The 19,229-nt window shown below is 35.7% G+C and overlaps 1 protein-coding gene and 6 non-coding genes across 7 annotated transcripts; 1 reads left to right on the top strand and 6 right to left on the bottom strand.

Annotated features, from left to right (window-relative positions):
- Window positions 1-1,665: 1,665 nt before the first annotated feature.
- Window positions 1,666-18,810, top strand: LOC140141683 (adhesion G-protein coupled receptor D1-like). Its single transcript, XM_072163595.1, has 14 exons — window positions 1,666-1,704; window positions 2,997-3,144; window positions 7,687-7,809; window positions 11,126-11,304; window positions 11,911-11,963; window positions 12,631-12,760; window positions 13,462-13,568; window positions 14,270-14,372; window positions 14,690-14,846; window positions 15,132-15,198; window positions 15,713-15,779; window positions 16,416-16,501; window positions 18,059-18,185; window positions 18,724-18,810. Exons 1-14 carry the CDS (start codon window positions 1,666-1,668, stop codon window positions 18,808-18,810), a joined length of 1,473 nt encoding a protein of 490 aa, XP_072019696.1.
- Window positions 4,022-4,094, bottom strand: Trnat-ugu (transfer RNA threonine (anticodon UGU)). The gene has a single exon. It is a non-coding gene; the product is annotated as a tRNA-Thr (tRNA).
- Trnat-ugu (transfer RNA threonine (anticodon UGU)) lies at window positions 4,237-4,309 on the bottom strand. The gene has a single exon. It is a non-coding gene; the product is annotated as a tRNA-Thr (tRNA).
- Trnat-ugu (transfer RNA threonine (anticodon UGU)) lies at window positions 4,454-4,526 on the bottom strand. Its single transcript has one exon. It is a non-coding gene; the product is annotated as a tRNA-Thr (tRNA).
- Trnat-ugu (transfer RNA threonine (anticodon UGU)) lies at window positions 4,754-4,826 on the bottom strand. The gene has a single exon. It is a non-coding gene; the product is annotated as a tRNA-Thr (tRNA).
- On the bottom strand, window positions 5,855-5,927 carry Trnat-ugu (transfer RNA threonine (anticodon UGU)). Its single transcript has one exon. It is a non-coding gene; the product is annotated as a tRNA-Thr (tRNA).
- Window positions 6,274-6,346, bottom strand: Trnat-ugu (transfer RNA threonine (anticodon UGU)). Its single transcript has one exon. It is a non-coding gene; the product is annotated as a tRNA-Thr (tRNA).
- Window positions 18,811-19,229: the final 419 nt, after the last annotated feature.

Below are 19,229 nucleotides of genomic sequence, written 5' to 3'. Positions count from 1 at the left end.
AAATAAATGGAGATACTCCTGACGGATATGCCTAGCAAAACTTTTGAGTAAAATGTGCTTTATTTCATCTGGGGGTAATAAAGTTTATTGTATCTATATACAATAAACAAATTTACCCCCTGTGGAATAGACTAGTCCAAAACCAGTGCCTGGTCAAATCCAATTGATTGATTTATTGATTGGTTGCCTAGGAATGGCATTATCCAAGGGCCAGTGATGTTTAGGATCTATTGTTTGCGGTGGCCAATGAGAAGTGGTCAATGACATTCTTGCCCTGCCTAGTTTTCCAGGATAAGGCCATAAGGATATCTGTCTTGAAAGGAGTAAGATGTTTCTGGAGTTTGGTAATGGAAAAATTTTCCCACCCACCACACCCAAAATTTTGAGCAGTAGTCAACTGGGAGGACCCCATATTGTATGGGATATTGAGGATCACATGTATACCAAAAGTGTATTGAAATATGAGTTTTTAATGGTAGCCTCTAGGTAATGGCAAACTGCCAGGAAGAGAGGTGTTAATTGACCAAGGGGTTGGATTCAACAAGTTCACAAGTTATGAACTTCTTTTGGGAGGGAATCCTCATTTGGGTACACAGATCTAGGGGTTCAGGAAATCTCTGAAAAAGGGCTTTGTAACTTGCCGGTTAATACATTGCTGTTAACTTCTTTTTAAGAAGTTGGGCCACACTTTGAGCATGTTTGAAATTTCATGGAGGTCCCGTTAGTTACAATAAATTAATTTGGGCTAACTTCTCTGTGAGAAAAGCGGTGGGAGCACACTTGTGTGTGTGCAATAGGGCCGGGAAATTCCCTGGAGGGCCCTGTATCTTACGAGAAATAAATTTGGGTTAACTTCTCTGCAAAAGAGAAGTTGGTCCACACTTGTGTGTGTGCAAAAGGGTTGAGCAAATTTCCTGGGGGCCCCGTAGCTTACGAGGAATTAATTTGGGTTAACTTCTCTGTGAGAAGTTGGGTAACAAGTGTGTGTGCAAAAGGTCTCGCTTAAAGTCGTGGTGTGCCCCATATTCATTCATTCATTCATTTTTCATTTATTCATTCATGTAGTCATTTCTTTCATTCATTTATGTATCTTTCTAGGACTTAATTCGGGTTAACTTCTCTCTGAGAAGTTGGGCCACACTTGTGTGTGAGCAAAAGGGGTTTGTGGGAAATTTCCTGGAGGGCACCATGGTCATTCATGTTTCAATCATTTATTAATGCAATCATTCATTTCTTCATTTCATTCATTTATGTACCTTACAAGGATTTAATTTGGGTTAACTTCTATGCGAGAGGGAAAATTAGGCCACACTTGTGTGTGTGCAAATTAAAGGGCTCTGGGAAATTCCCTGGAGGGCCCCGTATCTCACAAGGAATTAATTTGGGTTAACTTCTCTGTGAGAAGTTGGGCCACACCTTGTTCTTGAGAGGCCCCGTACCTTACGGGTAAGTAATTTAAGCATGGGCTCAGGAAATTCCCGAGAGGGGTTAACTTCTCTGTGAGAAGTTGGGCCACACCTTGTTCTTGAGAGGCCCCGTACCTTACGGGTAAGTAATTTAAGCATGGGCTCGGGAAATTCCCGAGAGGGGTTAACTTCTCTGTGAGAAGTTGGGCCACACCTTGTTCTTGAGAGACTCCGTACCTTACGGGTAAGTAATTTAAGCATGGGCTCAGGAAATTCCCGAGAGGGCTGTATCTTACGGGTGAGCAGATGGATGGTTAAAAAAGGTGGCGGTAAAAAAGGGACATGGCCACAAAAAATTCATCTTAAAGCCAATTATATGAAAATAATTTGATCACCGTAATTGCATAAGTGTTTACAAATAGTAATAATTTGTTACTAATATATTTGAGAAATAGTGCATGAGAAGTTGAACGAAATTATGTCAAATATCAGATTACTTTCCTGAATGTTCCCGGCTTCAGGAAAGTAGGATTAATGTTATGCACTTTTCTAAGGTATTTATATTAAAGGATTGACTCAATAAATGTATGTAAATTTCTCTTGAGAAATTTTCTCTTGAAAGTTAGGCTACGTTTGATGTATTGGAATGGACCCTTTTGGTCCGTATTTTATTGGATAAGCTGAAGTTAAATCCAATTCTGGATTACAAATAAATGGAGATACTCCTGACGGATATGCCTAGCAAAACTTTTGAGTAAAATGTGCTTTATTTCATCTGGGGGTAATTACAAACACTCGCTGAGCAGCAAGACCTTCCCTCTAAGCTTTTAATCCGATAAGCTGATTATCTATTTGTTTTCATGAATTGGAAGACATTCTTTGCTGTATTTACTGCGCTCAATCATCTGAAATTACTGGAGCGTGAGCCACCCAGGCTGGTGGCTCAGCATAGTATTTATTAACAGAAGGTTTTTCCAAATTCGTTTCCTAATGGGGTTGATGATAAAAGGACCATCCAAAGAACACAATAATATAGTCAAACAAGCAAAAACAAAGCAAAACAAACAAACAAACAAAAACAAAGCAAAAACAACGAAATTATTGTGTCTTTTTTCTATTAAACGAATCTATTGTGATAGCATTCAAAACTAATCTTTCCCGACCCTAATCAGATGTGGTCGTCCCGATTTACTTTGCATTGCAAGGGTGTGAGAGACCAGATTTTAATTTGTTTCCAGATATATTTTTTCAACTTTTTCCTACACTTGTTGTGTACAAAAGTATCATTAGGAAATGAATTTGGAGAAAACCTGTTAATAAAATACTTTGCTGAGCCACCAGCCTGGGTGGCTCACGCTCAAGTAATTTCAGATGATTGAGCTCAGTAATACATCAAAGAATGTCTTCCAATTCATGAAAACAAATAGATAATCAGCTTATCGGATTAAAAGCTTAGAGGGAATGTCTTGCTGCTCAGGGAGTGTTTGTAATTATCAGATCCGGTCCCCCAAAACAAAAATATTTTTTCAAAGACACACTCTCAGGCCTGGTATTGTGAATAGCTTTTAGTATTTTTATCCTTTTATCTAGACGAATGAAAACAGCACAGCTACTGCCAAACAAGGTGAAAAGGTTGCCAGTAGTCTAATGAAGACCATTGAAGATTTCGCTGTGAATCTCGGAACCAACCTCTTAAGTGAAAATCAAACGGAAGTTGTGATTGCCAACGATAACTTGGGTAAGCGTATATTCAAATGTTCTTAGATTGTTTTGTTTGTTTAACGCGGTTGGTCCATATAAGGAGACACGGTAACAGTTTGTGTGTGTTCTCTTCATATTCTCTTATAAATGTTTCTACGCACAGTTTCCACCTCGATACACCCGAGTACACAGATATTTCCAGCACAGCGAAACAAACTATCCAAGCAATTTCTGTCCAAAATGTACGTTTTAAAAGTCAAAACCTCAAGTGTTCCTTACAATATTTTAAATTCATTAAATTAAAGAGCACACTTATATTGGCCATATACTAGCTTCATTGGAATAAGCAATGCCCAATTCTCTTTAAATTGCAAATCTTGTGCAAAAAATTAATGATTTCGCCTGTTTTGTCATACGTTTGTAAATTCAACGAACTATGACTTTGCTTACAAATTGATATGATGTGGACAAAATGAGATCAATAAACTAAAGACTAATATGTGAAATATAAACAGTCTCAGCTAATACATGACATTAGTTAAAAGCAAAGACTAAAAAAGAAAGAAGAACAGAAATCCACTTCCAACAAGCAATTGAGCAATTTTACTGTAACCCTATACTTATTCTGGGGCTGAGACAGTTAATGGGAGTTATTAACTTGCTGTACATAATAATAATAAATTTTCTATTATCACATTTGACGTTTTTAAATGGCTACGCATGTTTATAGTCCTGGGCCAACTAATAGTCGAAGGCGACACCCTCTAACACACCTTAAATCAAATATGCAAGATTTAATTAAAAATATATTATGGAAATCTAATTTCCATTTTTATTTCGCGGAATAAAGTTATTTCAAAATACAATTCATAGGAATGTCTTTGTAATGAAACTTATGCATGGGACAGGAAAAAAGCCTCCAGTGAGATTCGAACTCACGGCACCTGTTTTACAAGACCAGTGCTCTAACCACTGAGCTATGGAGGCAGTTGGGAAATTAATCTATTATGAAAATTCAAATCCTAAAAAAAATTGAAATAGAAAAAATTCCTTTATTCTAAAAATTCAAATTCATAGTAATGTGATCAGAAAGTTTATGATGAAATTAAACATGGGACACAAAAAAGTAAGCCTCCAGTGAGATTCGAACTCACGACCCCTGGTTTACAAGACCAGTGCTCTAACCACTGAGCTATGGAGGCATTTGGGTAATTAATCTATTATGAAAATCCAAATCCTAAAGAAAAAACGAAATGAAAAACAAATCCTTTATTCTAAAAATTCAAATTCATAGGAATGTGATCAGTACGTTTATAATGAAATTAAATATGGGACACAAACAAGGAAGCCTCCAGTGAGAATTGAACTCACGGCCCCTGGTTTACAAGACCAGTGCTCTTACCACTGAGCTATGGAGGCAGTTGGTAAAACGGTTATTCATGATAATTATAAAATCTATTAGGAAAATCAAAATCCAAAAGAAATAACGAAAAAGAAATAAGAATTCTTTATTCTAAAAAGAAATCCCAAAGAAATAACGAAATAGCAAAGAAATAAAATCCTTTCATTCTAAAAGATTAATTCAAATTCATATGAAAGTGATTAGAAAATTTATAATGAAATTAAACATGGGACAAAAAAAAGGAAGCCTCCAGTGAGAATTGAACTCACGACCCCTGGTTTACAAGACCAGTGCTCTAACCACTGACCTATGGAGGCAGTTGGTAGGACGATAGTTCATAATATTAATTATACAATCTATTAAGAAAATTCAAATCCCAATGATCCCAAAAAAAATCATTTATCCTTTATCCTTTATTCTAACCACTGAGCTAAAACGATTATTTATGATATTAATATTATACAAAAAATCACTGATATAGGGTGTTTTCAACAAAAAGCAGTTTTTGGCGGGATGCTTATTCTACCCAAGCATCCCGCCAAAAATTGCTTTTGTTGCAAACCCCATATATCATTTCTTTTTTTGATGATTTTTTTGATGTTTTCTCAAAAGTGGATGTAAGGGGTTTTGCAACAATATTCTAAAATGAGCGTTTATTGCGTTTCGACAGTATTTTTTGTGGGACATGAGAGCACCTCGGACCTATCGAATTGCATTGTGAATACGAAGCATGTCTTTCTGATATCAAATAATTTTCATTTTTTGAAAATCACAATATAATACAAATTTTATATATTGATATATTCTTAAAGTGTATGTAGCAGAAAGGAAAAGCCGACGGTCAATTGAAAATGTTGACCTTTCATATTGAAGATATGGATTTTTTCCCAAAAAGACCTAATTTTTTTTGTGTTTTGGGAAAAAAATCCATATCTTCAATACGGAAGGTCAAAATTTTCAATTGATCGTCGGCTTTTCATCCCACCTACATACACTTTAAGTATAAATCATCAGATTTATAAAGTTTCAAGTACTGTTAAATATCAAAAATATCAATTTTTAATGATTTGCCATAAAATGTGTATTAAATTGCGAATTTCAAAAAATCAAAATTATTTGATATCAGAATGACATTCTTCGTATTCAGAATGCAATTTGATATGTCTGATGTGCTCTGATGTCCCAAAATAAATACTGTCCAAACGTTCATACCCCAGCCCTTAAGAAAATCTAATTAACAACGAAACAATGAAATAGAAAAAAATCCTTTAATTTAAAAATTCAAATTCATAGCAATGTGATAAGCAAGTTTGTAATGAAATTAAACATGGGACAGAAAAAAGAGAGCCTCCAGTGAGATTCGAACTCACGACCCCTGGTTTACAAGACCAGTGCTCTAACCACTGAGCTATGGAGGCAGTTCGTAAGACCATTATTTATGATATTAATTATACAAAATATCCCTGATATAAGGGGGTTGTCAACAAAAGCAGTTTTTGACGGGATGCTCATCCTACCCAAGCATCTCGCCAAAAATTGCTTTTGTTGCAAACCCCCATATATCAGTTCTTTGATTTTTGTATGTTTTCTCAAAATTGCTCAAGTGCCAAGTGGATGTAGGGGGTTTTGCAACAAAACTCTTCATATTAAGAAAATCCAATTCCTAACGAAATAGAAAAAAATCCTTTAATTTAAAAATTCAATTTCATAGGAATGTGATAAGCAAGTTTGAACTGAAATTATACATGGGACAGAAAAAATGGAAGCCTCCAGTGAGATTGGAACTCACGACCCCTGGTTTACAAGACCAGTGCTCTAACCACTGAGCTATGGAGGCACTTGTTATAAATATGGTGTTTAATCAATGTGAGGGATTGAATTGCCATACCACATTTCCTATTATAATATTAATAGGAATTCTTGCAACAGCTTGCATTGTAATAAACATAATTGCATTGTTCAAAAACACGGCTTGTATTGTGTTTGCAAGTGTTAATTCATACTCGAAATACGATTGGCAGTTAATTACGTATTTACTTTTTATTAAATAAAAGACATAATTTTGGCAGCATATTTAAATAAATATTTTGTTTGTATTAGACACACTAGTAATATAAAAATCTCAAAAAAATTAAATGATCATTTTTAAAAAACGGACTATTGTATTATAATCTTTAAAATGTGTTGGAAGCAGAATTTATTTCTGCGCATTTTGACACCTCATTTGATACGCCCGATTTTGAATAATGGCCATTATTTAAGGGGGGTTAGTTACTTTTTTGAGATGTTTACTGTAAACTTTAAAAGTGCTGATAGCTACCAGACAAAGTGAATGCATACTGAATAAAGTAGCACTAATATCAACCTGCCTTAAAACAAAACAAAGCAAAAAGTATGTCTGACAATGCTATCAGACTGGTCCTATATCTCTAGAATAACTATTAAAATTTCCAAGATATAATAGAAATTGAAATTATCTACATTTTATTTATTTTTTATTTTTGCAATTACAAATTCTTTTCTTTATCCTGCTGTCTTTTGTGATCGTTTGGCGTTTTTCTGCTTCGTATTCCGGTCATCTCCTCCATATTTGTGTACTGTAAATAAGCAAACAAATAAAAACAAACATCAGAAGAACCAAAAACAGCATCAATGATCTATAACTTTGAGCACTTGGGTCCCTGCATTAAGCATTTCCAAATTTAAGGATATCAGATTAGCAAGTTTGCTAATAATATTTACTGTTTAAGGGTAGACTTGGTATTGTTGGTCGAAGCAGCCAAAAAAATCTTCATTTTCTAAATCAATAAAGCAGCCAATTGTTTTTTTCATTTTCTTAATCAATATATTATTGAAAATAACACTTTGATGTTTTATAAAAGTTCATTCTACAAATAATATACTTTGAAAACTTGCTTGATCTGTTCTTGTTAATGAGTTTTGTACGTTTTACAGAAATGTTGTTGTTTCAACCCTCTTTACAACATAACTCAAGAACCACGGAACCTACAAAAGTATATCTGTGATATTTGAATTATTCTACACACTCGCTATAAAAATTACCAATGCAATTTTTGCTAAAGCACATTACAATTCGCAAGATGCTGTGAACTACCAAATTGCAACAGTTTAAAATAGATGCTAACCGTAATAATATCACTATATTTCTTATTACAGTTGTGAAAATACAAGCTCTGTCTATAAGCGATTCGGAAGAGAACCAGAAGTCTGTTAGTATAGAAGTGAACGAAACAGCTGGTGCCATATCACTTCCAATATCTGCTCTCAAAGGAAAAACTGGTTAGTTCAATGCCGTAAATATTCGCCTGATGGCGAATGGGTAAATTTCACATACAAAAGTGAGCTTCCTCATCTGAAAAATTCCAACATGAATAAAGGGTCCGTGCCCTTATTTGCTGGTGGGAATTTTACGGGAGGTCACTTTTAGTTTGTTCTTAAAATTCCAGTTACGCAAGGGATCCCATGTGCGCCATAAGTCGAAACTTTACGGTAGTTAAAATTGTAATAGCCGTCATTATTGTTTTATGTTCCTACAAAAACGTTAACTGTTATACTTCCGCATACTGATGAATATCATATCACTTGAAACCGTCCCTATGCATATTCATCTTCATTTCATTCGACTGCGGATTACTCCAAGCACCAAGAACCATAGATCCATGGTGAGAACACGGTGGCTCAGTGGACCCGGGCTTTGGACTCATAATCTAAGAGCTTGCTCGACGTGATTGGGTTCGAGTCAACGTCCCACCACTGTGTTGCGCCCTTGGGCAAGGAGGACGCAGTGTGGGAAGCTGTTAGGGCTAGTCAGATGAACCCTGCGTCATTTGTAAGCAGCAGACATGGTTCCGACATATTCTAATGACGGCGGAATAAATGTAAAGCGCTTTGACGCTGTTTACGGCATAAAGCGTTATTTAAATATCTACATTTATTTATTTATTTTAGATAGTGAGGCAATAGCATTTTCTTGTAAACCGGGGTTGCAAATCGATGTTGTATTCACCCAAAAATAAACCTGTATGTATGTCTGATAGCTTGTCCATTCTCCACTGGTCTCTTTTTGCCATGTGATGGAAGATAAAGGGCAAATCGGTTGTAAGGATCCTCCCCTGACATCCTCAGGATGCGTCCATGAAAGCGAAGTTGGTGCTACCATTGGGTTAATGAGAGGCTGGGTGTCAATCATAGCATAGGTCCGGGCGTCGCACACACAGTCAAAGCACTTGGTTTTGAGCATTATCATGTAACATTATGTGGCGAATGCATTGATATTATTTTCCATGTCACTAGATATTACCAAGGATTGACAGCCATATAAAACCACTGTTACACAGGTAGAGTTGAAACGCCTGACTTTGTTTGCGATAGAGATTGATGGAATTCCCCATGAAGGTGCTCTAACCTCCAAAAAGCAGTCCAAGCCACTGCTTTCCGCATAGGCACTACATGCACTTGAAGTGGTGGATGTGGCTGTGGGTTGCAGTCACGTACTCAGTTTTGAGTACGTTGTTGAAGATACCTAGATGTTCTGCTACGACGTGCTCTTGAAATGGAAGATTCAAGCAAAGCAGTGCCGTCAGCAACCTCAAAATCATTTATAATGTTGGCTAGATATATATCGGCTTGACATTACACCAGAGGCGGTATCCTTGGCTGCATTCTTCATCATGTAGTGTATGAGTACAATGAACAAGAATGGGATCAGAATACCCCCTGCGGTACCCCTGTGGATACCTGACACGGTTCTGAGATGTTGCCATCCACCGTAACAGCACTCTCGGAGTTCTTTTTAAGAACACATATTTACCAGGGAATACCATATTGGCGCTGAATTCAAAACATGAACCCCTGTTGCTAGAATCAAACGCCTTTCTCAAGTCGATACATGTGATGTTGAGTGGAAGTTGATAGATGTGGAAGGCGTCAATGATTGTTCAAAGGATGTGGATTTGCTTTGAGCAACTTCTGTCTCGGCGGAATCCAGTCAGTTTATGCATTCTTCTTTGGATATATGGTCTCTAATATCTCATCAACAATATCTTGCTGTTTAATTGTGCAGCAATGTGCATCAGAGAGTTCCCTATAGTTAGTCATGAGACTGAGGTATCCTTTCCTTGGTAATGGAACAATAACATTGGTTATCCACTGCTCAAGTGTAAGTGTTGTAAATACTTCAACAGATATATTTTGTGCATGTTGTTGGCCATAACTTCACCGCAAGCTTGTGGTGCTTCTGATATAATCGCATAATTCAAGAAATCAGCTTTCTTGTTCTTCGTGCTCTGGGTTGCATCTCTATTGTTTATTCAAGGGTGGGTGGCTCAACACAAATAGGCAAGTCCTGAGCAGTAGGTAGTGAACGATATGATGTCTTTGTTGAGCAAGGTGGACTAGTACTATTCCGCTCAATAATTCCTTGTCACTGGACGGAGAGGATATATCACGCCTCTACACCTTTTGGTTAGATATTTTGTTCTGACCAAAGATTTCATGGATGATTTTTATTTCCTGCTGGTGTTATAGTCACTCTTTTTTTTATTAGCTAATGATCGTCCATCGCTTTTGTAGCGAAGCCACGGTTGTTTGATGGGATCATTTATTAGTTTTTAAAACAAAACATCATGTACAACCAAATTTTAGCTAATGTATACAGATGCTTTTGGGTCATTCTCAACTTTAATTTTCCCTCTTTTACCAAATTATTCACTTTTATAGCATTTTAAAAAGCTTTTTCGGATATAAAATAAATCTTTTAATGACAAAATTGGTGGCGCTATTTAGTTACTGGAAATTACTCTTTCAAGCTTTTTAATACAAATAATTCCTTTTATTGTTTGATTAAATATGTTTATAAAATTTCCTTGCTACTTGTTTCACATATTCCAGCTGTTTTAATGGCAGTATTAATCACCTACCCCTTGCAAATAAAGAAATATGATTTAGGATAAATAGCGCCATCTATAGTTTGCATTTAGTTAATAATGAAGCCAATTCTACATACATCAAACAACCGTGAAGCAATTACGTCAAATCTAAGACTAATTCATACTCATCGGACTGCCAGGGTCTTACATGCAGGTACATCTTTGCTGCGTCTCTGTCTTCTTTCAGCTTCGGAGTCTTGTATGATACCGAGCTGGGCATTTCACAGTGTTTTCTCTTTCCAACCATCTCAATCCTTTCAATACCTACGATCATACCCATCCTCAGAGCTGCAGAAAAAACACACTCTACTACATTAACTCCACATCTGCATATTGAATTCTGGTGCTGTAGGCATTTTGTATTTGTTAAATCTATGAACTTTATTTTATTATATTCCCAAATGTAAAATAATTATTTATCTAAATTTTAAACTAATGAAAAGTTAACAATGTAATAATAAAGAGAGAACTATTGTGCATAATAATCTAATCGACTTCAATCAAATTTTCATTTTACTGATATTACTTGTATTAATTTATATAATCCAATGTCTTATGGTTTATTAGTTAAGGTAACAACAGTGGTTTATAAGACATTACACAATGCCGTATCGAACAGTATAGAACTTCTATTAATTTATATTATCAAATGTCTTATGGTTTCTTAGTTAAGGTAACAACAGTGGTTTATAAGACATTACACAATGCCGTATCGAACAGTATAGAAGGCTCTGAGGATAACAATTCAACTACGATCTCCACCAATGTGATATCTTTGTCAATCAGTGGCACCAATTTGACATTCTCTGAGGAAGATCCTGTTGCACTAACGTTTGCACATCTTCAGGTAAACCAAGAACATTCAGAGACACAGACATGCATAAATTAGAAATGTTTTGAATCCCAAAACATTAAAAACACTTGAGGGTTTCAAAGAACATTCAGAAAAAAAAACACATCGAGGGGTTTAAATCTGCATTTATATATCCTTTTTGAGGAGGTATGCTGAAATCAAAGAAAGGGCAGTATTCAAAGCGGGTAAAATCGACAACTTCAAAGGACTTGACTCATTTCATGCAGTGTAGTCATACTGTGTTCCGCCATGCGTCGAAAGGCTTCAAAGAAGCATTTTGAGCAGTTCAGAGCACTTTAATCATTAACTTAGATCATCTTAGAAGAGGATAGAAAAGGATTGAAATTAATTAATTGAATTAATTAATTAATTAATTAATTAATTAATTAATTAATTAATTAATTAATTAATTATTAATTAATTCAAAAGGGGAAAAAGAGAAACAAGAACAGGAAAGCAGAAAACGAGAAAAAAGACGCTAAGAATGCAAGCTAATGCACTTATGTAAACAGGCAAACAATTTTCATTTGCTTGTATTTACATTGCCAATACGTCAATAACGCTTAGGATTGAAAACAAGTTGAAACATTTATATTGCAGAATAAGTCTGCCAACCAAACCCCAAGATGCTCCTATTGGAAATTCGATGCAAGGTAAGTGAATAATTTGCAAAGTTGTAGAACAGTTCATACTTAATTAAGTTGCACTGGAATTACTCTCAGGACTCATTTTTGATTTACCTAACATGGCGCCGATTTTATTTAAAATATCATAGTTAGTGCTTGCACAATCGCTCACCACCTGCGACATTAAGCGGGTGAGTAGTTTTCTTTCATTTTAAGGGGGTACAACACCCCTGACCAATTTTGTGCCTATTTTTGCATTTTTCTCAAAAATTATAGCGCATTGGTGACAAGTAAGATATGTATATTATAGGGGCAAGGACTACAACTACTGCTCTGACAATTTTATATCAGCACAGACAACAGTTGTGGAGTTACAGTCAAAAATGAGGGAAAACAAATATTTGATCAATAAATCAATAACTACTTGTCTTGAGTCACTGAAATTCCAGTGTAGTAACTGGATTCCTTGCCCCTATAATATACATAACTTTTGTTACCAGTATTTTAATAGTTTTTGAGAAAAATGCAAAAATAGTCAAAAATTTATCAAGGGGTGTAGTACCACCTTAACATATTATTTTATAATCATACAATATGCCTTTTAAAGTACAATATCGTAATTATGTTCTCAGACTGGTAGATTTTGGGGCAAAAAAAAAGTTTGAAATGCTCTTTATTATTCTGTTTCTTTCAGTGCTGATTCTGGCGGTGTGTGGTCAACGGATGGTTGTGTAGCAGACTCATCCTCAATAACAAGTACAACATGTCACTGTACACATTTAACGAACTTTGCCGTGCTGATGCAAGTTAATCCCAATGCGAAGGTATTTCAGTGATTACCTTTTTTGTCTTTTGACATAATGTACATAAACAATTTAAAATAATGCATATGAATGTCGAACCAGGGAAGTGCGACAGATGGAAGCCGGTCAAAGAGTACATCAAAGTGAGTATCAGACTTAGCGCGATATTGAACAAAAGTACATGTGGGAGGGGAACATTCTCGTCAACAGCAATTTTGGGGTGGCATGGGCCCACAAATAGATGCGAGATTAATTTTACAATGTAATTTATGTGTCAAATGCGCATATCAATTTATAGCAATAATTAGCGGTTTAAACTTAAATGACTGATTTCCAATATTTTAATTTTTAAAGAAATCTCTAAACATATGGCCGAATACGATTATTTTGGGTTGATTTTCATAATTATGGATTATAAATGTTATGTCACTGTCACTTTTTCTCGATTTTTTTGAAAATTAATCGAGAAAAACACAATTTTTGTCGATAATAATAAATCTGTAAATAAACAAACTGGCAATAGAAGCGGTATATCTGTTCCACTTCAAAGGCACGCTGACTACATTGTTAGCACAATAGCTTGTCTCACTTCCCTGGTCGAACTCACAACAAGTATTCAAAAATATTAGTTACATTTAGAACATCGCTCTGCAAATATTATGCTTAAGAGGATATTTTCTAAACCTGAATCATGATTTTTGTGTGTTTTCATTTGTATTCAGCCGATTCCGACGAAACACGGCAATGCACTAGAATCTCTGACATATATAGGAACGTCACTATCTGTATTGGCTCTTGTGTTGACTATGGTCATATTTATATCACTCAAGTAAGTAAAGCATAACAGTGAGCCAAATAATTAAGGTACCAGTTATGTTCACCCCGTGTATATCCTAAACAAAGACAGATATGTCATAATTGGAACCAGCAGCCAATAGCTACATCTTTTAGCTCGAACTTAAGACCTCATTTGTTGAAATTGGTCAAAAATTTAACACACGACGATCCAAAAACACAAGGAAGATGCCAATTTAAAAGTTGCACTTTGCTCAATATGATGCCCTATTGATCTGTACACAACGCATTCGAGAACAAGTGAACTAGCGCCGTGCTTCCATTGATTAGCACGTTGAAACTAGCGTTGTGCTTTCATTTATTAGAACACAAAAGTACAACTTTTGATTTCGTTTCTTCATTAGGTTTTAGATCACTGTTTCTTTAATTCTCAAACAATTTCAGAAATAAGGTCTTAAAAATCAGAGCTAAAGAATACAGGTATTGGCTGCTTGTTTTAATCTTACATATTTGTCTTTATTAGGATATACAGGGGTGAACACAACTGGTACCTTAATTGTTTGGCTTACTGTATTCACCCAATGGTATTCCAATATAGAACTATTTCGCAGGGATTGTGTGTTAACCCTCTCTTACATCGTCCTACCTATCGGTGTGACAGTTTTTCTCATATCTATCGAAGTTTATTCGAGAAAATGGAGTGACAGACATTCAATGTATTTAAACCTGTTACAGACTTCTGAAATCTCAACGCACCGCCATTCATGCAAATCTCGCCGTATCGTTGGGATCAGCGCAGTTCTTTTATCTTGTTGGAATCGACGCAACAGAAAACAAAGTAAGATTATTTTAATTCCACTATTTGTTATTTAAGCTACAATTTTTATGTTGTTGTTTGCCTCCGAAAAGTATTAGTAATCGTCCGCCATTACTATTCGTGAACTGCATGAAGATCCCTTTCTTCGATAAAGGCATCAGCCGAAATGTCCATATTCTACAATGTAAATAAATATAACTTTACACCCCGGGAAGATGCTATGTTTTGTGACACTCTCCTTGCAGAATGTGGCGGAAGTTACCCCTGGAATAGTGAATGATATCCATATTAGTTTTATTTAAAGATCCATTTCTTCTTCATTGTTATTTCCAATAAAGGGTGGCTGCACATTTATCGCCGTATTGCTTCACTATCTCTTCACCGCTTCAATCTGTTGGATGTGGTTAGAAGGGGTGCATCTCTATACATGTACCAAGTCAACTGGTGTCTTTGGGAAGAGATTCAAGACCAGAGTATGGATGGCTGTTGGATGGGGTTTGTGTTACATGTCAAAACTTGACATTTTTATAATATAAAGCTAGAAAGCCAAAATGATAAAGACGCTAACGGTGGGATGGTTCTAATAAGGCCTTATTGGATGTGGGGTGTATGTGGTTTAACGGTCTGATGATGATGATTATAATGATGATGATGATGATAATGATGATGATGATGATGATGATGATGATAAGGAACAAGATGATTGTACAATTGACGACGTTTATACCTTTTATTTGTATCAGTACCATCCATATATTGTGTTTGATATACTTTTTCTAGGGGCACCTGCGTTAATTGTCATAGTATCTGCCGCAGTTCGTCCAAATGGCTATGGTACAGAAACCAGGTAGGCTTGTTATTGTGAGTTGGGCGTAGAATGTTTCCAAGTTCAGGTTTCAATATTTCGAAATTTAATATAACAATCTTTTGGTTTGTATGAAGTCCTAGGTTTAATTGGCTATCCCTACTTATATCATAATATGCAGAAAGGTATAAAAGTTTTGGTCCACGTAATAAAGAAGCAAATTATATTCTTTGATCGGATAATTGCGGTGCAACACACCTATGCATAACTCAATCTAAAGGAAGTGGACATACAATTATTGGGATTTTAAAGCAGGACAATTTTTTCAGAAATATATTGTCTTAATACTTGAAAATTATCATATGTTGGCAGTATGTAATCATTGTGATGTTGAATATTCTGTTATCTGGACTACAACATCCCGGCTATCAGTATACATTATACATCATCTCTAGGGAAGGTGAAACTCACTGAGTACAGAGTCACGTGTTTGGATTCTACGTAAATCAATTGGATCGAGACTAAACCCTACCTTTAATATGACTTATATTTACAGCTGCTGGATATCTGTGCAACAGGGTCTCGCTTGGGCATTCGTCATTCCTGTCTTATTTGTAGTTTTGGTAGGTTCTAAACCTAAGAAAACTCTTAGAATTGCAATTAATTAAATCTGGTCAACCAGAAACCGACGTTCTGACCAAATCTGTACGTCTTCAACTGGGTGGATGAGGGCCAGTTGTCAAGGAAGTCACTTAGGGCCGGTTTCTCGAAGCTTCGAGAAATCGGACGTTAATGACCCGATCCCGAATACGTCACCTGTTTGCTTAATCACAATTCAAATTGTCTCCCAGATGAATGAGATTATACACAGTGTTAAAAGCTTATAATAATATAAAATACAATAAATCAACAATAACTTATAATTAGGTCTACAAATTGTTGTGGCGTAGTGTGATGTGGTGGGTTATGGGCATTTCTCCTAGTCTTGTCCCCATGTTGCCAATAGAAAACCCACTTTTTACGTTAAAATTTCAGGCACATTTTTGCATCCACCTAATTTCAATTTCATTGGATAAACATTTATGTTCAATCACAATGTATACATCATATTTTCTTGTCTAAGTCTAAGATATAAGTAATATTGGCAATACTCGTAAAAACAACAAAATAATTCTCAATTTAATCATAATAATCATAATTTGTGTCCAGTTGCGTCAATATCACGGCATAATTTTCTATCGATTATTTTATTTCAACAGATGAATTGCATCATCTTGTTTTTGGTATTACAAGTATTCGTGACACTTAAAGCAAATGCTGATAAATCGGAAAAGGAAAGAATAAGGTAAACATAGGGCTATTCCATATATAATCCACACTACCCCGTGGAAGATTTAACTAAAGTCTTCCGCAGAGGGAGTATGAGTTTTGAATAGAATAGACAACTTCCATTTGAAATACTCACTCCAGTTGTGGAAGATATAGGTAAAGCCATAATACGGGGGAGTATGGGTTAAAAGTGATTAACCCTGACCAATTACATTTGAAAAACATACTCCCCCTGTAGAAGATATTTCCAAAATCTTCCACATGGGTAGTGTGGATTTTAAGTGGAATAGCCCATATGAAGGGATGAAATCAAAAATCCACGGGCGGTTGAGGGCAGTTGAACCTCGTTCTATTGTTTAGAACAATAAAATCCGGCTCCTACCGGACGGAACCGCCCGGAACAAGCGGTCGACCGGTGGTCAAGTTTTGTTTTCATCCGTAACAAATAGCCGGCTTAAGTAATATTATATTTACTTAACAATAAATATTCGGAATGTCACATATTCTGACCGCTATAGACGAATCCAAATTCACGCATTCCTGCACCTCAATTGCAGCCATTAGCTGGGTTCCCGTCGGCTCCATCTCACCTAAAATGTGAACTGATGCGGTCTTGGAGGGTATTTCAAACTGCATTCTATCACCCGTGGTACGCGTAGACAAAAGAATGATAACAGTTTACAACACAAAAGAATCTAGCATCGAATTTTAAGCGGCTTTAATCCACCCAATTGGGCAGTCACAACACCAGTTCTAGCTGCGGGGACCCATAAATGGCCGACCAAATCTGACCATGACTTGGCTCGTTGGATTCGTCTATAGTACAACATTCCAATGTTATTCATTCCGTATAGATGCAGTTATATGGTATTCTATACATGGGTTGCTTCGGCAGACTGCATAATCCGTATTTGTCTTTTAGTAAATTTATTTTAAATTACAGAACAGGGAACTAGTGCTTTAGAGGGCAGCATGTCAGTTTTTGCATCCTGTATACCGCCCTCTTTCACATGCTTATCACGCTAAACAATTTAAAAGCTAAAGCTTAAGCGCTGATCCCTTGTGCTCTTAATTTTACAAAAAGACGAATCCGGATTCGACCGTCTATCAAATCCATAACAATATACTGTCGTTTTAAATGTGTATATTCTATTCCTATTTAAAGGAGGATTTCGTGATCCTAGAAACTCTTTTTATGACATTTGTCAGTAGAAAAAACTTATTCCCAAAATTTCAGTTGATTCCGATTTTGCGTTTGCGAGTTATGCATGATTATGTGTATTTCACTGCTGCATAGGCCATTGTTGTAATTTCGTTCTGGTATAGCAGAACGAAATTCAAATTTGATGATATTTTTTAGTGCAAAACGAATTATTCTGCAAGAAATGTTTGGTACATAAACATTAAATAGCCAATATTTGACATCGCTCTATAACCGTATCACTCGTGCCAAATATTAAATAGGTTTCCAATGGTATAAAAATCTAAACTTGGGGGGATGAGGCCGTGGATCACGAAATGCCCTTTTAATAGCATATTGATGATTATTATTCTTACTAATTATGGTACACAGAATTGCATTGCGTGCTGTACTCGTACTTCAACCAGTACTTGGACTAACTTGGTTCTTTGGACTACTAGCAGCCTACGACACCACTATGCTTTTTGCATATCTATTCGTTATATTCAACTCATCGCAGGTAAATATTAATTGAAAAATTATCAATAGGTTACATGTGACATTAAATATATGTAATATGTCAAATACAAAACGTTTTCGACATCATACGCAAAAGGTTATAAAATGTCAGAAACCGTTTAAATGTCGGGTTATATAAAGGGTATAAAACGTTTTTATAACATTAAAACAGTTTTTGATAACCTACCGAAAATATTTTAACATCATGTTATTTAAGTGTTGACAAAATTATTTGGCAAAAAATGTTTGCAAAAAAATAGTTTACAATAATATTTTGAAAACATTTACAAATTATATTATCAATGTATACATTGTGATTGAACATAAATGTTTATCCAATGAAATTGAAATTAGGTGGATGCAAAAATGTGCCTGAAATTTTAACGTAAAAAGTGGGTTTTCTATTGGCAACATGGGGACAAGACTAGGAGAAATGCCCATAACCCACCATAACGCACATATATAATAATAATTATATTACATTATAATTATTTTTACAGTAAAGTAAATATTGACCTCATTGATTTTTGTCTTCATAGGGTATTTTCATATTTTTACTGCATTGCCTATCAGACAACGAGGTAAGTAAAAGTAGTGTTATGTTCGTAATTAAATGGATGAAATAAACTGAAACTGATTAATTTGGTTATATATCATTTATCCTTTTCCTCATTATCATCGTCAACAACATCATCGACCAATATCATTATTACTCATGATCATCATCATCAATACCACTACTAGTATCGTGGCTCATCTGGTAATGGTGGGGCAGATAATCCATGCTAAAAGACCTCGTTACAGTCGGTTCCGATCAGGGTAACGCCCGATTGTCGGCTGCACTTGCATGTCCTGTAAAAATACCCCGACCAGCTATCTACGGCGACCCCCCTTTGTCAGGTCACTTGTGCCTGGCCGAAGTTTCGTCAGCGGTATTTCCTAGATTTCAGCTGTTAATGCCTAGATATGTCCGACATAAAAAATAGCATCATCATCATTGTCGTCGTCGTCATCGTTATTATTATCTTCTCATTATTTCCACCTT

The sequence above is a fragment of the Amphiura filiformis genome, chromosome 19 (assembly GCF_039555335.1).
Source record: "Amphiura filiformis chromosome 19, Afil_fr2py, whole genome shotgun sequence".
NCBI classification, from domain to species: Eukaryota; Metazoa; Echinodermata; class Ophiuroidea; order Amphilepidida; family Amphiuridae; genus Amphiura; species Amphiura filiformis.
The sequence above is the reverse complement of the archived record's forward strand: the minus strand, read 5'-3'. Positions and strand labels throughout refer to the sequence as shown.

What these genes read in the sequence shown, in the direction of transcription:
- LOC140141683 (XM_072163595.1), top strand. Translation starts at nt 1,666, where the DNA reads ATGGGCTCAGGAAATTCCCGAGAGGGCTGTATCTTACGG. An exon ending in TAACGTTTGCACATCTTCAG is followed by an intron (nt 11,305 to 11,910) that starts GTAAACCAAGAA and finishes TTTATATTGCAG; the next exon opens with AATAAGTCTGCCAACCAAAC. An exon ending in TCGGAAAAGGAAAGAATAAG is followed by an intron (nt 16,502 to 18,058) that starts GTAAACATAGGG and finishes TATGGTACACAG; the next exon opens with AATTGCATTGCGTGCTGTAC.